The following is a 15950-nucleotide window of genomic DNA, read 5'->3' as shown; positions in this document are numbered from 1 at the left end:
AAAAAGAATTTGGAGAGAAAATGTCCTTAATGTGTCAAAATATCCCAAAATAGGCTCGTTTCAAATCAAAATATACTTTTATTGTTGGATGAAATGTGAACAGTTGTTTTTGTGATATTTAAGTCAACATGAAGTATTATTCCCAGCACATATAAATTCTGTAATGAAACTATAAAAAAATATTTGGTGGGAAATAGGTAACTAAACTCAGATGAGCTGTCATTTTCAGCGTTTGTGGGGTCATGGGATCTCAGTTTATGTTATTGTGAAACTTTTTGTGGCTGTTTTATGTTCCTTTGACATCAAATGCCTTTAAAAAGACATCGTGAGTCAAAGAGCTTCTCACTCCCAGGACAAACTAATCAAATTACTGCAGCAGACGGATCTACCGAAAACAAGCTTAAATATCACATGCTACTATAACAAACTCCCAGGGGAGGTTCTTTCCAGCAAAACAATGTGCTAAAGAGGTGTGTGGCTTACAATAGGAGGTACCGGAGTGGCGAGATGAATAACTAGTCTCCTCAAGGCCTGCGGGGCTCATGCGCCGTTATTGAGAAGAGCAGCACTGCTGTGACACATAAATCATCGCAGGATTTTGTGGAAAAGTGCTAGTGGGTTTAGACAAAAAGAAACACCAATGTGAAGAAAAGAGAGGAATGTATTGAGATGTGGATGTGTAGAAACAAACGGCACTTTCCAGTGATCCAAGCGTTAACATGCACTAGCAGGACATTAGCATGTTTTAAGACGGCGATGAACCAAACCGTACATCCCGATAACTGGCGTTCTAATACGAGAAGTCGTTTGATCGAGAGGCGAGAAACACTATGGTCACCCCGCGCACATGTGGCCCCCGTTCCCAGGGGTCTCGAGGGGCCCGGCGTGCTGATATAATACCTCGCATGGGACGCTTCACATCTGCAGCTGTTCCCATCCTAATTTCTCCCTATTTCCTCCTCTGAAACCGCCAGAAACTCACACTGAATAATGTGCAAATGGATGACTTCCAGAATCTATATTACAACCAAATGAAACACACCCCGGTCTGCGGCGGCAGCGAGCTGCTACAATACATTGTTTTCATAGGGATATTACAGGAATGTTTTACTGTGACACACTCACACTCCCTATAAACACAATGAAAGAACAAAACTTTTATGGGGGAACGGAGAGAGGGCAGAGTTTGACAAAGTGCAAAGGTTTACACACTATATAACATTTCACAGGCCCGAGCTGAGAGGCTGCGAACACTCAGATATTTGACTGTAGGACACCCAAACAGCTGAAAAACTCAAACTGTGAAACACATTCGCACAACCTGAGCACAGACAGACTACATATTTAATGCATGCACACACAACATACATAATGCATGAAACGAAGACACACAAAACGCAAAGCACATACACACAACTCCCGCAAAGCATTTACACAAACACATACACGCAACTAGGGCTGCGCAATATACCGAAATATTGCTGTGCATATCGTAATATTTTGTAACTTCATTATTTTCTAAAAGTTATGTATAGACCACTTTGGATGCCGTGAACAATGCTGATCCAAAGCTGGATCAAAAGAACTTCCTGTTTCAGTTTTTGACAACGAATCATAATGTTAAACAAATATCTTGAAGTTTCGAATATGTTAGTGAGACTTAAATAAACAAATAAAACTAAAACCAGAAGTGCTTCTGGACCAGTGTTTACGTCTTGGGAAGTGATCTATAGTCTATAGTTGAGGTTGATGCAGATAGCAGAGAGACCTGTGTGAAGGATGATCAATACTCAGAAATAACTTAAAATTTTGTTAAATAATTTGAAACAAACTTGAACCATAATTCTACCGCCCATCACAATATTTAGCATATTATTGTAAATCACATTTTTCTTTAATATCGAGCAGCCCTATTGGTTATATCATTTTCAAAAGTATATTTTTCAACCATGTTAATTGATTTTGGAAAAAAAATATTGTTTGCAGATCGAATCGCATTATTTATCATGCTATCATATTTTTCTTTAATATCGCACAGCCCTACAAACAACGCAATCCACATACACACTTTACACAACTGTCACAACGCTTATACACAGGTCACCCAACACACGTACACACAACTTATGTACATGCAAACAAAAAAAACAATTGCACATACACACGTTCGAACAACTGACACAGCGCATAGAGGTACACAAGTCGCGCAACACATGTTCAAACAACTCATTCAACTAACATACACACAACTCATATAATGCATATACACACGTAAACACAACTGACACAACTCATGCAATGCATCTACACATAGGTCGCACAATGCACTCATGAATAAAATACGAAAAAAAATGCAACACTCACACACAACGCAATCCACATACACACTTTACACAACTGACACACGCAACACACATACGCACAACTTATGTGTTTCGCACACCTAACTAATTTTTCACACACCTAGCTGAGCATCACAAAAAAGTAATCACAACTGGTTTTTCTATTGCGATGTCCCCACGGTCCAAAGGGAAAAAGCAGCGTGACCGTGGAACAATTCCTGAAGGACTGGTTTCAATCATTCAGTCAAAAACTCACAAATCACGCTTGAACTCATAAATTAATTTATACAATCAATGATCTCAGCAATGTTTATATGTCAATACAAAGAAAGATATTTTGTTTTAGAAATTGACAGAAAATGTAATATAGAAACGTTATAAAATGGAGCCGTGTTTTGTTTAGTGTGTTGCTAGGGGTCTCCTTTAGGAAACACTGGAATATGCCTCGAACTGTATAAACGTTTAAATTTGATTAAGATGTTTTTGCGCTCCTCACAGGACTGCTGCCTCCATGATGTTTGGAAAGTTTCAATGAATAACAGCAAACTTGGACGCTCGGAAACAATCCCTGTGAGGCATCATGAGGAATAATGCAGGATTATCCGTGAACAAAAGAGGAACCTCCTCGAAAATATGAGAATTACGTTGGCGGCCGCTTGCACGGAAACAAGAGAAAGTCTAACTTCGCTGTGGATGAAACACACCAAACATTTACGTTTCCTTCAACTCTCTGTGTTCTTTTTCAGGTTACCTACAAACAAGATGTTTAAACCCAACTTCAAACTTTCTGAGACAGAATTAGACCTCAAAGTGAAGGTCACTACAAGACTCATTTTACTACAAACCGTTTCGCGACACATGTGAAATACTGTGCGGAGTGACCAGATGCATCCCTTCATATAATGGATCATGCGCAGGTTTGTGAAACACTCACCCATCATTGGAGCAAGTGAGAAACTCTTCCTTGATCTTGGGGTGCCAGCATCCGTCGTTCAGCATTGCTGTGTGACCCTGAGGAGCAGAGAGATGTTCAGACAACATATAAACACATCACGCTGACTTTATTAATACATTTCTGTACTCATTTTAGACATCAAATCAGGGAAATATCCTGCATCATAAAAGTTGATCTCATTTCTGTTACATGACTATAAGCATACGCTCCAAACGCTTTCGTGACGTCTGACATTCATCAGATACATCACAACAAACGTCCGGAAAAACGAAAGTGAACTTTTTTTTTTAATTGACATTCACACCGTCCAACAGCAGCCCCACCACAGCTTCACTAGTCGCTCAAAATTCTGAGCAGATATTTGGCTTCACCGCCGCATTGTTTGACATCTTGCGCATGAAAAACCCATTATAAGGATGATTGTCACATCACAATAAACAGAGCTGTCCCACAATCTTAAGCAGCAACTCAGGACGGAAGACAAAACACGGTTTGTTTAAAGCTACCGAAAGCAAGCACAAGTGTTTCAAGCTGTGTGTCCACTTTAATGTGCTAGATGTGTGTCGAGTGACCACAAATTACAACTTCAAATACACGATACTCAAGAGATAAGATCGGGACATTACTCGTGAGATCTACACGTCACAGTCATTCCCTTTCGGAATTTATCACAGAAGTGAATTTGGCGATTACATAACATGCCAAAGCCACAAAACACCAACTCGGACAGTTTAGGAAGTGTGTGTTTGACCTGTAACAGTTTCTCAAATTCTAAACTTTTTGCGATATAAAAATAGCAATAATCTTATAAATGCGCATAAATATTTACATGTTCATAAGAATCTCTCATATTATTTTTTATAATATATTTTATGTAAGTACATAACGATTTTTTATAAGTATTTCTCTTATATAATTGTTTGGTTGTAGGTAATTTTGTTGTTCTTCAGTTTCAGATTGTTTCTATTATTTGAATCCCTCATCTATTTTTTTAGAGTTTTACTAGCATTTTACTATCATATCCACCTTAAAATACGCATAAACATTATTATAACCGGCTACTTTCTAAAAACATGTTTAAAGGGACAGTTCACCCAAAAATGAAAATTCTGTCATCATTTACTCACCCTCGTCTCATTTCATAGCTGTATAAATTAGACGAACAGAAAGAAAGATATTTGGAAAAAATGTAGTCATTTTCAGTTTCGGGACATCATTAACTACCAAAGTAGGAAGAATTAAATGCCAATCAAAGGTGGCCAAGAACTCCTTGTTTTCCTAAATTATTCAAAATATCTCATTATGTGTTCAACACAACAAAAACAAACAATATTGTTGTCCTACTATGGTAGTGGACGATGTCCCAGAACTGAAAATTGCTGACATTCTTCCAAATATCTTTCTCTGTGTTCATTGGAACCCGAGGGCGAGAAAACGACAATGACAGATTTTTCAATTTTGGATGAACTGTCCCTTTAAGAAGTAAACATTATTCATCGGCAGCAACATACACAACAGAAATGCCAGCGTTGTGGTGTAAATCTATGCAGGAGAGAATCACTTATCACATCTCTAATGCTTTCCAACACAATGTTAATTGTGTTTGCATGTGGAAACAATAACCTTCCAACTAAAACCAACTGATTTCGGATATTTCTGTCATGAACGTCCAAGTTGGCATGTCAACAGTAAAGATGACATTGACGGCGATTAAACAGAACAATGTTTCTGCCTGACACTGGTTTTCAACTGCTGGGGTACACGAAGTACCCGAAGAGGAGAGAATCTTAATAGCAAACAGAAGAGGAGAATTGAGCGGTGACTGCGGCACGCAGACACACTACATTAGCTGACGTGACCGATTCAAGCCCACTCGACAGACCCAAATCACACAGGAAACAGAGCAGCGTAAAGCCACACAGATACGGCAGGACGGGCAAAGCACCAGGTGCAATGTTTTGTGGGCCTTTTCCTCACTGATGTAGTTCACGTACACCTCATTACAGCTCGGACAACAAACACAACCATCAGACGAAGCAAACAAAGCATTTCATGTAGACGTGACTCAGGGCACTGGATCTGCCGCATGTCTTTCCATACAAAGGCCAACATTCAGTTTTTACCCACAAAGCTTTATTTTTAGTATTCATTACTTAGATCTTACTTGTGCTCACAGACCATTTTATTATTAACCTGCAAAATGAAGCGATGACATCACAATACCATGTTTTCGTTCATTTCTCATGTCTTTCCTAGTGAAGATGTGCTACCTTTGTATTAGACATGTCCACGATATACTGATCTCCTTTAATACATTCGAGAACCTGGAAGCCGTCTCGGTCGAGAACCTTCGCTTGAGAGTTTCCGGAAACCACCAGAATGACATCACCAGTCATGCTGTACTGCAACGATCTGATCTGATGACTGAAATGACAGAGAGAGTCAGACAGGCAGAGAGAGAAATACAGACAGACAGACAGACTGGGGATTCGACCTCCGCACTGAACAGGGTTGACATATTTATGTAATAACATTTTATATAATAAAAATAGTAATGGGCATTTATTGTTTACTCAACCTTGAGTTGTTCCAAATCTGTTTAAATCTCTCTGATTGGTTGAACACAGCGAAAGATATTTTGAAGAATGTCAGTAACCATTGACTACCATAGTAGGAAAAAATTCAACGGTACTCAATAGATCCCCGGAACTGTTTCCCGTCGTGAATTCTTCAAAATATCTTTCTCTGTGTTCATCAGAACAAGGACATTTATACAGATTGGGGACAGCTCGAGGGCGAGCAAATGATGACAGAATTGATGCTAGCTTTTATCCTGTGAGCATTTTAAATGAACTGATTCAAATCTGAATCTAGATAATTTAGAAAAATGTTAGACAACAAGAAATGTGCTCCCCGTAGTGGAAACGTGTGCTGGACACCTGATCTGTAGCGCATATCATAACTTTAAAAATGACAAAAAAAAGGATGAAGTGACAATGTTTCTTGTCGTCATAACAAGAGTCAGAATCAATAAATATAGCGCAGAAGAGATTCTACCTGACGGCTGATTTGTAGCAGACGAGTTGAATTCTAGACAGCTTCGGTTAAATACATCACAAGCATAATAATTCACATTAACAATAATAAACAACCTTTAAGATATGTTGTACTTTTACATTATTTTCCTGACGGTAAATACATTTCCCCTTAAATCTAAATAAAGATTTCCTTTATAAATTCTAACAAATAGAATGTGCTTTTACTTTTAAAACATACTGAATCCTCCTAATATCACAGTGAATTATTATTTCGGTTTATATCGTTAATGCAAATTTTAAGAATAATCAATATTATATATTCTATAATTTTTTATGAGTTTCGATCATTTAATTTTTTCTTGTTTTTATATTGTTTTTGTCAATGATGCAAAACTTTGAAGAGCACTGTAGAAATATTACAATTTGAAATGACTGATAATTTTCATCGCATTACCACAATATAAAACAATCTCTTAATGCCCCTGAATTACACTTTTAAACATAAAGGTTGCCTTAAAGCGATGCCATGGGAGAATCATTTTCAGTTCCACAAAGAACCATTCCGTCAAAGATTCTTTAAAGAACCGTCTCTTTCATACTTTCTTATAATCTAAAGAATCGTTTCAGATGTTAAAGGTTCTTTAAGGAACCATTAAGTCAAAAATAGGTTATTTTATGGCATCTTTATTTTTAAGAGTGTATCCTTTGTATTCTTTAAACTAAGTATAATTTAATTTGGGGGTTAATTTTGACCTGGACATTTCACAGCTTTAAAAAGATTCACCCACTCATCATTCATTACTCCTGTATGGGAACAAAGCCCAATTGGGCAGAGTAGGATTGTAAGGTAAATAAGAGTAAAACGAGAGTAAAATTGGCCTTTTTGATGTTGGAGGATTAAGGATGATGAGCGTTTAACTATTAAACAGCGTTTGAAGTGCCTTAATGAAAAGCTGAGATCAGAAGAACACGGGCGGTAGAAGCAGAGGTCCAGTGAACATTCTGGTTCCCCTCTCAGGGTCACCGCCTTTATGGGCTCCACATGGGCCGCGTGTTTTCTTTGGCCGTGGTGTTTGCCGTTTGCTGGTAAAGAGATGCGTCCGTAACTGGGTTGATTAAGTGGTAAATGTGGCGTGGCGCTTTATTCATCGCATGCGCTTAAAGAGCGTTCCCGCTCAGCCAATTGGCTTCCAATACCTCGAGACACCTCATTTTCTGACGGCTTTCACATTCGGGGGCAATTCTATGTAAACAGAAGAGAAGAACGAAGAATACACGGAACCTCCGCCTGCGCAAGCTGCATCTGGGTGCACTTAGTGTGCAAGGCTGATTTGACTCGAGAACACAAGTCTCATTCCAGACAGATGAGGTCTAATGTGAATCGGGCTCATGAAAGCTCACGGTTCACAGAGACTCCGGGACTTACCAATCGCACGGTTGGATAGATCGGAACGCATGCAGCGCGGCGTCCATCCCGGCGAAGTCCCAGAACTTCACGTCGAAGTCGAAGCCGCCGGTGACCAGACGCGCACCAGACGGGTCGAGAGCTAAAGCTGAAACCTAAGGATTAATGCAGAGGAATATACACGTCAGACAGGAACAACTTCACTTTTCTTAATGTCTGTTCTGAGGCCTCGAACAACTCCGGTCTGGAGACATCCTTAATAAGAAGTTTGTTTCAAAAGGACGGTAACGTTCCTCAAAATTTGACCTTTTAGAAAGAGATATGAAAAGGGTTCTATCAGAAGAGTCCGAATATCCTCATGTACTCCGTCTAGATTCTCAATAAAAAGCGGTCAGAAGCACATGAAGGGACTTACAGTTTTATTGCCGTGCTGAAGAGTGATTTCATGAGTATCCGGTATCCTCTTAACTGGATTCTGTTATAAGAGAGAGGGTTAGATCTGCGTTAAGGACTCATTTGCATATGCATGAAGTTAGTGTAGACATGTGCATGACATCATAAACGTGAAGAGAAAAAAACTGTTTCTGTGACTCTATTAAAGGTTCAGTCTATGGAATTTAGCGACATCTAGTGGTGAGGTTGAGAGTTGCAACCCACAGCTCATTCCACTGCCACCCTTCACTTTCAAAGCGCTACGGTGGCTGACACAGAAGTAAGATGTCGTCACGTTTTTCAGCTTCTTCGCTGAAGGTTATAACGTATTTATGAAACATGCTCTGTCGAGCAGTTTGTTCGTTTATTGCCACTGTAGCAACAACACGGCGAATGCTACGCAAGGGAACCCGCGGTGTATGTAGATTGAAATGTCTCATTCTAAGGTAATAAAAAGGAAACGCTTCATTATGTAAGGTAGTGCATTTCTGTCAGATCCTCCACAAAACTACACACTGGACCTTTAAGCTCAAATAGAGAAACACTAAGCCCCGATTCACATTTTACGTCTTTTCCGTGCACATATTCGTTATTTTATATGTAGATGCGTGGCAGGCGGCGCAACTAGGCGTGCATGCCAGACATTTTTCTAGGCTCATCGGTGCCACATCCAGATGGAAATAGTTTTCGGAGTGAAGCGCGCATTGGTCATTGTAAGAGAAAAAGAGGCGTGGCTAGCGTTTTAGTCACTTGTTTTAGATGCGGAATGTGAATCGGGCCTTATGCAGTTTAACACTGGTTACCCGTTTTCTAAGCTAAACGCAATCCAGCACCAATATTCGAGATACACAACACAAAAAAACTTGTTTAACATTACTTTAAAACAGATATTGTTAACCTGGGCACACCAGTGTGTGTTTTTGTCTCTGTTTAGTGGGAAAGTGAGCGGTTTGACCTCGTCCTCCACCTGTGTGCGTTTTAATTGTGCAATGATCAAGGGTGTTGTCAACAACCCTCTTTCACGAGGGTCAAACACGTACAAGTTCCGCTGGAGTAAATGCTCACAGCAGCCTCGTTCTGTGTATCAAATGCAGGCAGTTTGTGTGATTTGTGGTTGGCTGATTACGGTCGTACGCGACTCTTGGCCCTTTCTGGACTTGACAGGATACATTTATTCCAGTACAGAGACGTCACCGGTCGGCCAGACGGCAGAAGCCATCCATCACAACAGCCCACAGCGGCCCTCAAACACCACAGGCCTGGAAAACCCAACGCCTGCACACTGTCAGATACGGAGGAAGACATTTACAGCCCTCTCGCTCTCTTGAGACACATGTGGATTTGTTCGGATAAGGGATGATTCGAACAGAAACATCCCTGACGCTCACATTTCACATCGAAATTAGAAACGAAAGGTTTTGCTCAGAGGTCCTAAAAAAACGTATATATTTCTTAAAGAGGATATCACCCCAAAATTGTATTGCTATAATGCGTCATCAAATCATATCAAATTATAATCAAAATATTATCATCTACATGTATCGGAGATTCTTATAAAACTCAATACTGTTATACTATTATTAATGTTATTGACACAAATCTTTTTCATCTTTTAAGCTTTTTTGGCTTAATTGTCAAGTAAATAATGTAAATATAAAATCTACTGTAAATGTACTATCTTTGTTTCACAAGATTCACACAGAATAATGAACAGCATATCTGAAACGCTCAATACTGACGTCTGTACTAGAACAAGCTTGAGCACATCAAGACAAAAGACAAACTTGATTTTCTTCTAACATTCTAGTGAATTTTGTGCTTGACATTGATGGGGAATGAACGCATGGCCCTCTAGTGCTCAAACTCACTCATTACAAGCAAGTATGAACTGATTTTCATGTAAAATTAAAAATAATTCTGCTTATACCAAACCGGGTTTAATTTTGGAGTGCAAAATATATTACTGACTTCATTGCTATTAGTAAGAGTCAAAAGCATCTATTAAGGTCCCTTGGAATTTAGTTTATTTATTTTATATGGCCATATTTCTTGTGACCACATAACAACATTCTGCTCAAACATTTGAGTTTATTCAGAGAGAAAAACATTCTTAATCTATTATAATAAACATCAAGCAGCTGTATTTTAACTGCTCAGTCACTTACATCATCGTCATCATCGTTCATATCCTCATCGTCATCATCGTCATCATCATCATCGTCAACAGTAGTGCTGTGTTTGTATCCTGGAGGCAGTGGGGGTCCCACCAAATCTTCATCATCATCATCATCACCAGCCTTACTGGATCCGATACCAGGGGGTACTGGTGGTCCGATGAGTTCAGAATCAGACCCACTGCTGTCGCTACCAGTATCTGACTTCCTGTTTACACATACAAGTGATATTAACAGACTGAGGTGCGGTGATAGTGTTACAACAGGTTATGATAAAGCCTGTTAGAATGGGGCAACCTTAACCTAAACGTAAACCTAACCAGTTACAGATTTGAGGCAGAACACTGTGGTTCTCAACTGTTGGACATTAGGGGATAGTTCACTAAAAAAATGAATATTCTGTCATCATTTACTCACCCTCATGTCATTTCAAACCTGTATAAATGTCTTTGTTCTGCAGAACACAAAGGTAGATATTTGCAAGAATGTGAGCAACCAAACATATCTCATCTCCCATTGACTCCCATAGTATTTATTTATCCTACTTTGGCAGTGAATGGGGGATGAGATCTGTTTTGTTACTGACATTCTTCTAAACATCTTCTTTTGCATTCAGCTGAACCAAAATAAATTTTCACAGGTTCGGAACAATCTGAGGGCGAGTAAATGATGATAGTTTTCATTTTTCGGTGAACTATCTCTAAGTATGTTCTTGTAATAAAAGTTCATCTCAAAATCAAAATTCTGTGATTTTTTTACTCGGCCACATAACATTCAACATGTTTTAAGACCTTCTGGCGTCTTAGGAACACAACTGAAGATATTTTGTGTGACATCCGAGAGATTTCCAGGCCTCCTCATAGACATCATGGTTATAGTGTTTGTCAAGGTCCAATTTGCTAAATGTAAATTGAGCCACTATGAGCTTATGGACAAATTTGACGATGTCAAAGTACTTAAGACATCGTCAAATTTGTCCATAAGCTCATAGTGGCTCAATTTACATTTAGTCATTTGGCAGACGCTTTTATCCAAAGCGACTTACAGTGCACTTATTACAGGGACAATCCCCCTGGAGTAACATGGAGTAAAGTGTCTTGCTCAAGGACACACTGGTGGTGGCTGCTGGGATCGAACCAGCATCCTTTTGATTTACCAGTTCAGTGGTTTAACCCACTAGACCACCATCTCCACTTACAAAGATTTAATTTAAATTTTTTGATAAGAATTTCTATACTGAGGAAGACATTTTTTTTGAAGAACAGGATGAGAATTGGTCGAAATTATCTTGTGAACACGCACCATAGACTGACAAGATTAAGAATATATCGATTAAAGTCGTTATGAAAAAAATAAAAAATGAACTAGTCCCTGGATTTTTGCACTATTGGAACCAAACCAACGCTGATGAGTTCTGTGGCGTGTGAATATGAATAATTATTAAAAAAAAGTTGAATTTTCAATTCACGGTCGCTAGGTGGCGCTAAAACATCCAAACCGGAAGTAACATATTTAACTAAAATGGCCATAACTCCTGAACTGTTTGAGATATCTTCATGGGGCTTGGAACATATGTGTAGACCCTCAGTCCGGGGTCATAATAAAAAGACAGTGGCGTTTGGCCACTAGATGGCGCTATAATTTGAATGAGCTAGAAAATGGCTATAACTACGCAACAGTTTGCCTGATTGACTTATTATTTGGTATGGTGTGTCTTTGTCTCATTCTACATGAATATCTAAAAGGACATTGGCGTATCTTAAAAAACATGGCCGCCATTGGTCGATGAAGTTTGAGCACTCATTACACCGGGTTAACGGAGGCCGATCAAAACGCCACTCACTGGGCTTATTTGTCTCATGGTCCTGAAGGTCTGTAAGAAACATGAACTTATTCGGCCACCGGGGGGCGTAATAGCGCTTTAGGAGTACATGAACAACTGTGTGTCACGTGATATTTGACATATACCCAAACTGTTTATATCATATGATAGGACTACTTTTTCTGAGCCACTTTGCCTCTTGAACCACTTCTGTCGATCGAACGGTTCGTGAGTTATCGCTGATGATGTCAAAAACCTAATTTCGCGAACTACTCGTTGGTTTTTCAACCGATCGGAACCAAACCAATGCAGATGGCTTCTTCGGAGTGTGACTGTAAATAATCATTGAAAAAAAGTAGAAATTTCCTTTCACCATTGCTTAGGGACGCCAAAACTTAAAATGGGTGGAGCATATCACCTTTAAATGGGCATATATCCAGAACGGTTTAACATATCAGCAAGGGGCTCAGAAAATATGTGAAGACGACCACTACGATGTCACATACAAAATAACGTGGCGTTTGGACACTAGTTGGCGCAATAACAGTAAAAAGGGTTAAATGTACATGTCTTTTGGTGGCCTAGACAACTGTGTGTCATGTGACATTTGACTAATACACAAACTATTGATATCAAACGATAGAACTCCTCATTCATAACAACTTTGCCTCTTGAACCATTGACGTCTATCAAAAGGTTTGTGAGTTATTGGTGATGATGTATAAAACCTACTTTTGCAAACTAGTTTTAGGACTTTCAAGCAATTAAACAAATTCCACCACAGTACATTTCTTTGGACTCTCTAGGTCAATAATCATCAAAAACATGTTGAGTTTTTTTAGTTTTGTGACCATAACAGGGTCCTTTATTATATTAGCGTAAACCGAGTACGGTGAAGGTCGGTACTCCTTAATAAATAATCCAACTGAATTGCCATTAAGTACTATTACACATATTATGACACTGAACAAGCATGCAACATGTGATTCTTATCGGAAAAGGCATGCCTTCACAACAGTCAAAAAGGTGAAATATCATACATTTAAATTACTATTTTAAACTTGTCTTTAATAAATCCATCATTTGCTAATCAAATTGCTAATCAGCCAGTCACATAGCATAAACTCAATCCATTTTGGCATCTAGACGTGGTAAACACACTTGCTGAAGTTCAAACCGAGCATCAAAATTGAGAAACAATTGGATATATGGTATGGGATATATTAGATAACACATACCACCTGAGGATTGTTGCCAACCATGTCCATGTTTTGATGGCTACTTCCAGCAGTAAAAAATAGACCATGTCAGAAAGCTCAAATGATCTCAAACTGGTTTCTTGAACATGACAATGAGCTCACTGTACTCCAATGGCCTTCAGAGTCACCAGACTCAACCAAATAAGCATCAGTTAAATGGCAAGGTCTTCTGGAATATTGTTGCAGACCATGAATGTGAATCAATTATCTATTTAAATTGGTCTTATTTTTTTTATCAATTTTTCAGAACACAAAATGAGCTATTTTGAAGAATGTGCATTGTATTAACAAAAAAGACCTATATATGTGCAATAGAATGTTTTAGAGACACAGGAGTTGCTTTGTTTTGCTAATGGCTTCGTTCTTTATCAATTGACAGCTGCCAAGCCACACCCTTAGCAACCAAACAGATTATTTTTTGCAACCGTCTAGCCAGACCTACGTCTCTGCAGTAGAATATTATAGAGACACGGGGCTTGGTTCGTTTGACTTGTGGTTTGATGTGTTATTAATTGACAGGTGCTATTCCACACCCATGGCAACCGAACAGGTTAGCTTAGCAACCGTTTAGCAAGATCTATATCTCTGCAACAAATCATCGTAGAGACATGAGAATTGGTTCATTGCACTCGTCCCTTAGGTATTATCGGTTTACGCCCGTTTTTGCATACGAGTGTAAGCATGCATGGTCTGTATTAAAAGTTACCGACCGTTTCTGTCATATTTCTTGGTGTGGAAGAGTGTCATTCGTTGTGGATTTATTTTGGTTTGTTTTTCGCACATGAAGTATCGTCGTCGCTTCAAAAAAATTTTATTGAGCCACTATGAGCGGATGGACCCCTTAAGCGATGATTTTAGTACTTTTCTGGACCTTGACAACAACTTTAACCATGATGTCTATGAGGAGGCCTGAAAATCTCTCGAATGTCAATTTAAATATCTTCATTTGTGTTCCGAAGACACCGGGAGGTCTCAAAACACGATGAATGTCGTGTGTGTGGGGGGTGATCAAAAAATTTTTGATTTTGAGATTAATTTTTTCTTTAAAGGGTAATAGCCCTGTTGAAAAAACTGCACATGCTGGTTTGGTATGTTTTGATGCTGGTTTGCTGGTTTAAGATGATCATGTTTTGGTCCTTAGCTGGTTTAAGATGGTCAAACCAGCATCAAGACATACCTAACCCAGCATATGCTGTTTTTTCAACAGGGAGAAAGCAACGGGGAAAAAAATACAATTATTGCAAATAATTTACCGCAACAAATCATGCAAACAGACCTTAACACTATTATTCTGCACCTTCATGTGTTTTGTCTTAATAAGGGCACACTCGTACACAACTAGTTAAACACGTATACACTATAAGAGTCTGTGGTAGAGCATCAGTGACCTTGCAGTGGAGGTAGATGGCTTTTCTTTATGGGTAACAGTTTGACTTGCGCTGCTCTCTTCTAGGTCCTCTTTCTGGCGATCCTCTGTGACAGTGAAACACACAGTAAGACAAATGACTCTATCATCACATTTAAGAAGCGAATCAAGTGTTGGTCACTGACCTAAGACACGCTGGCTTCTCTCTATCGCTGTTCTCCTGGTCTGCTCAAAAATGGCATCCAGGTCAAAGGTTCGAGCTTTCCTTCCTGAGTGAGACATTAATGATGATGAGAATGACAGGTTTAAAAACGAACACACACTGATGTTGTGTTAAAGACACACAACTTACCAAATCCAGAAAAGCCCATCACAGAGGAGATATCGCCGTCTTCACCGGAGCTTCCTGCACATTAATGCGTGTTTAATCAAAGTAGTTTTATTTAAAATATGCATGAGCACATAAACACTTTCTATAGAGCAAATAACGAATCACGCATTAACTGCGTTCTGATGTAGTAAAAGGGCAATAAAAACCTGCTCGAACACCATTATTCGCATGGATAGAACCACAGGTGGCCACGCGACTCACTTAAATACTATTTTACCTTACATTACAATTAATGTTTATATAAACCTCACAAAGTGTAAACCATCATAACTCAAGAACCAGACCACACTGCAGTTTTATTGATTTTAAAGTTATCACGTAAACTCACCCGCATCGTTCTCGGGCGCATCCATGTTTTCTAGTAAGTAAACAGCCGCACTTCCGGAACGCACCGGATTCAAAATAAAAGTCCCCGTTATAGCCTGCGTTCATACCGGAAGAGGGTGACACGGGACTGGATTTTAAATCTCTGTCGACCCGCTCGCAAAAATCTGAGAATGTGTAAAATGTACCCATTTAGATGACTGTGTCTAGTCTACACAATAACACAGATGACTGATATGAAGAATGCAAAAACAATTTTCATAATTGCGTTATCATGTTTTTATTGTGTTTTATTGTTTTGGTTCGCTGCTTTAATTATCGGGTCATATACTTTATTATTATTACTCAATCAAAGCAACCCTGCTGCAATTTGAGTTTAAAGAGTTACTTGTTTTTGTAAATGTTCTCTTAATTACTCAACGGAAGTATGAATTGTTGTTCC

The 15950-nt window shown here is 39.0% G+C and overlaps 1 protein-coding gene across 1 annotated transcript in view; it reads right to left on the bottom strand.

The window, feature by feature from the left end:
• The window catches only part of LOC130411955 (WD repeat-containing protein 70), a 44776-nt gene extending 29213 nt beyond the window's left edge, over positions 1–15563 (bottom strand). Inside the window, exons 1-9 of the mRNA XM_056736985.1 lie at positions 15513–15563; positions 15146–15199; positions 14979–15062; positions 14816–14900; positions 10338–10554; positions 8156–8215; positions 7762–7895; positions 5568–5721; positions 3277–3353 (exon numbers count right to left, since the gene is read on the bottom strand). Coding sequence (XP_056592963.1) covers positions 3277–3353; positions 5568–5721; positions 7762–7895; positions 8156–8215; positions 10338–10554; positions 14816–14900; positions 14979–15062; positions 15146–15199; positions 15513–15537 — 890 coding nt within the window. The 5' untranslated portion in view covers positions 15538–15563. The remainder of the gene's footprint in view (positions 1–3276; positions 3354–5567; positions 5722–7761; positions 7896–8155; positions 8216–10337; positions 10555–14815; positions 14901–14978; positions 15063–15145; positions 15200–15512) is intronic.
• Between the last annotated feature and the right edge of the window lie 387 nt (positions 15564–15950).

Source organism: Triplophysa dalaica, chromosome 22 (assembly GCF_015846415.1).
Source record: "Triplophysa dalaica isolate WHDGS20190420 chromosome 22, ASM1584641v1, whole genome shotgun sequence".
Taxonomy (NCBI): Eukaryota; Metazoa; Chordata; class Actinopteri; order Cypriniformes; family Nemacheilidae; genus Triplophysa; species Triplophysa dalaica.
The sequence above is the reverse complement of the archived record's forward strand: the minus strand, read 5'-3'. Positions and strand labels throughout refer to the sequence as shown.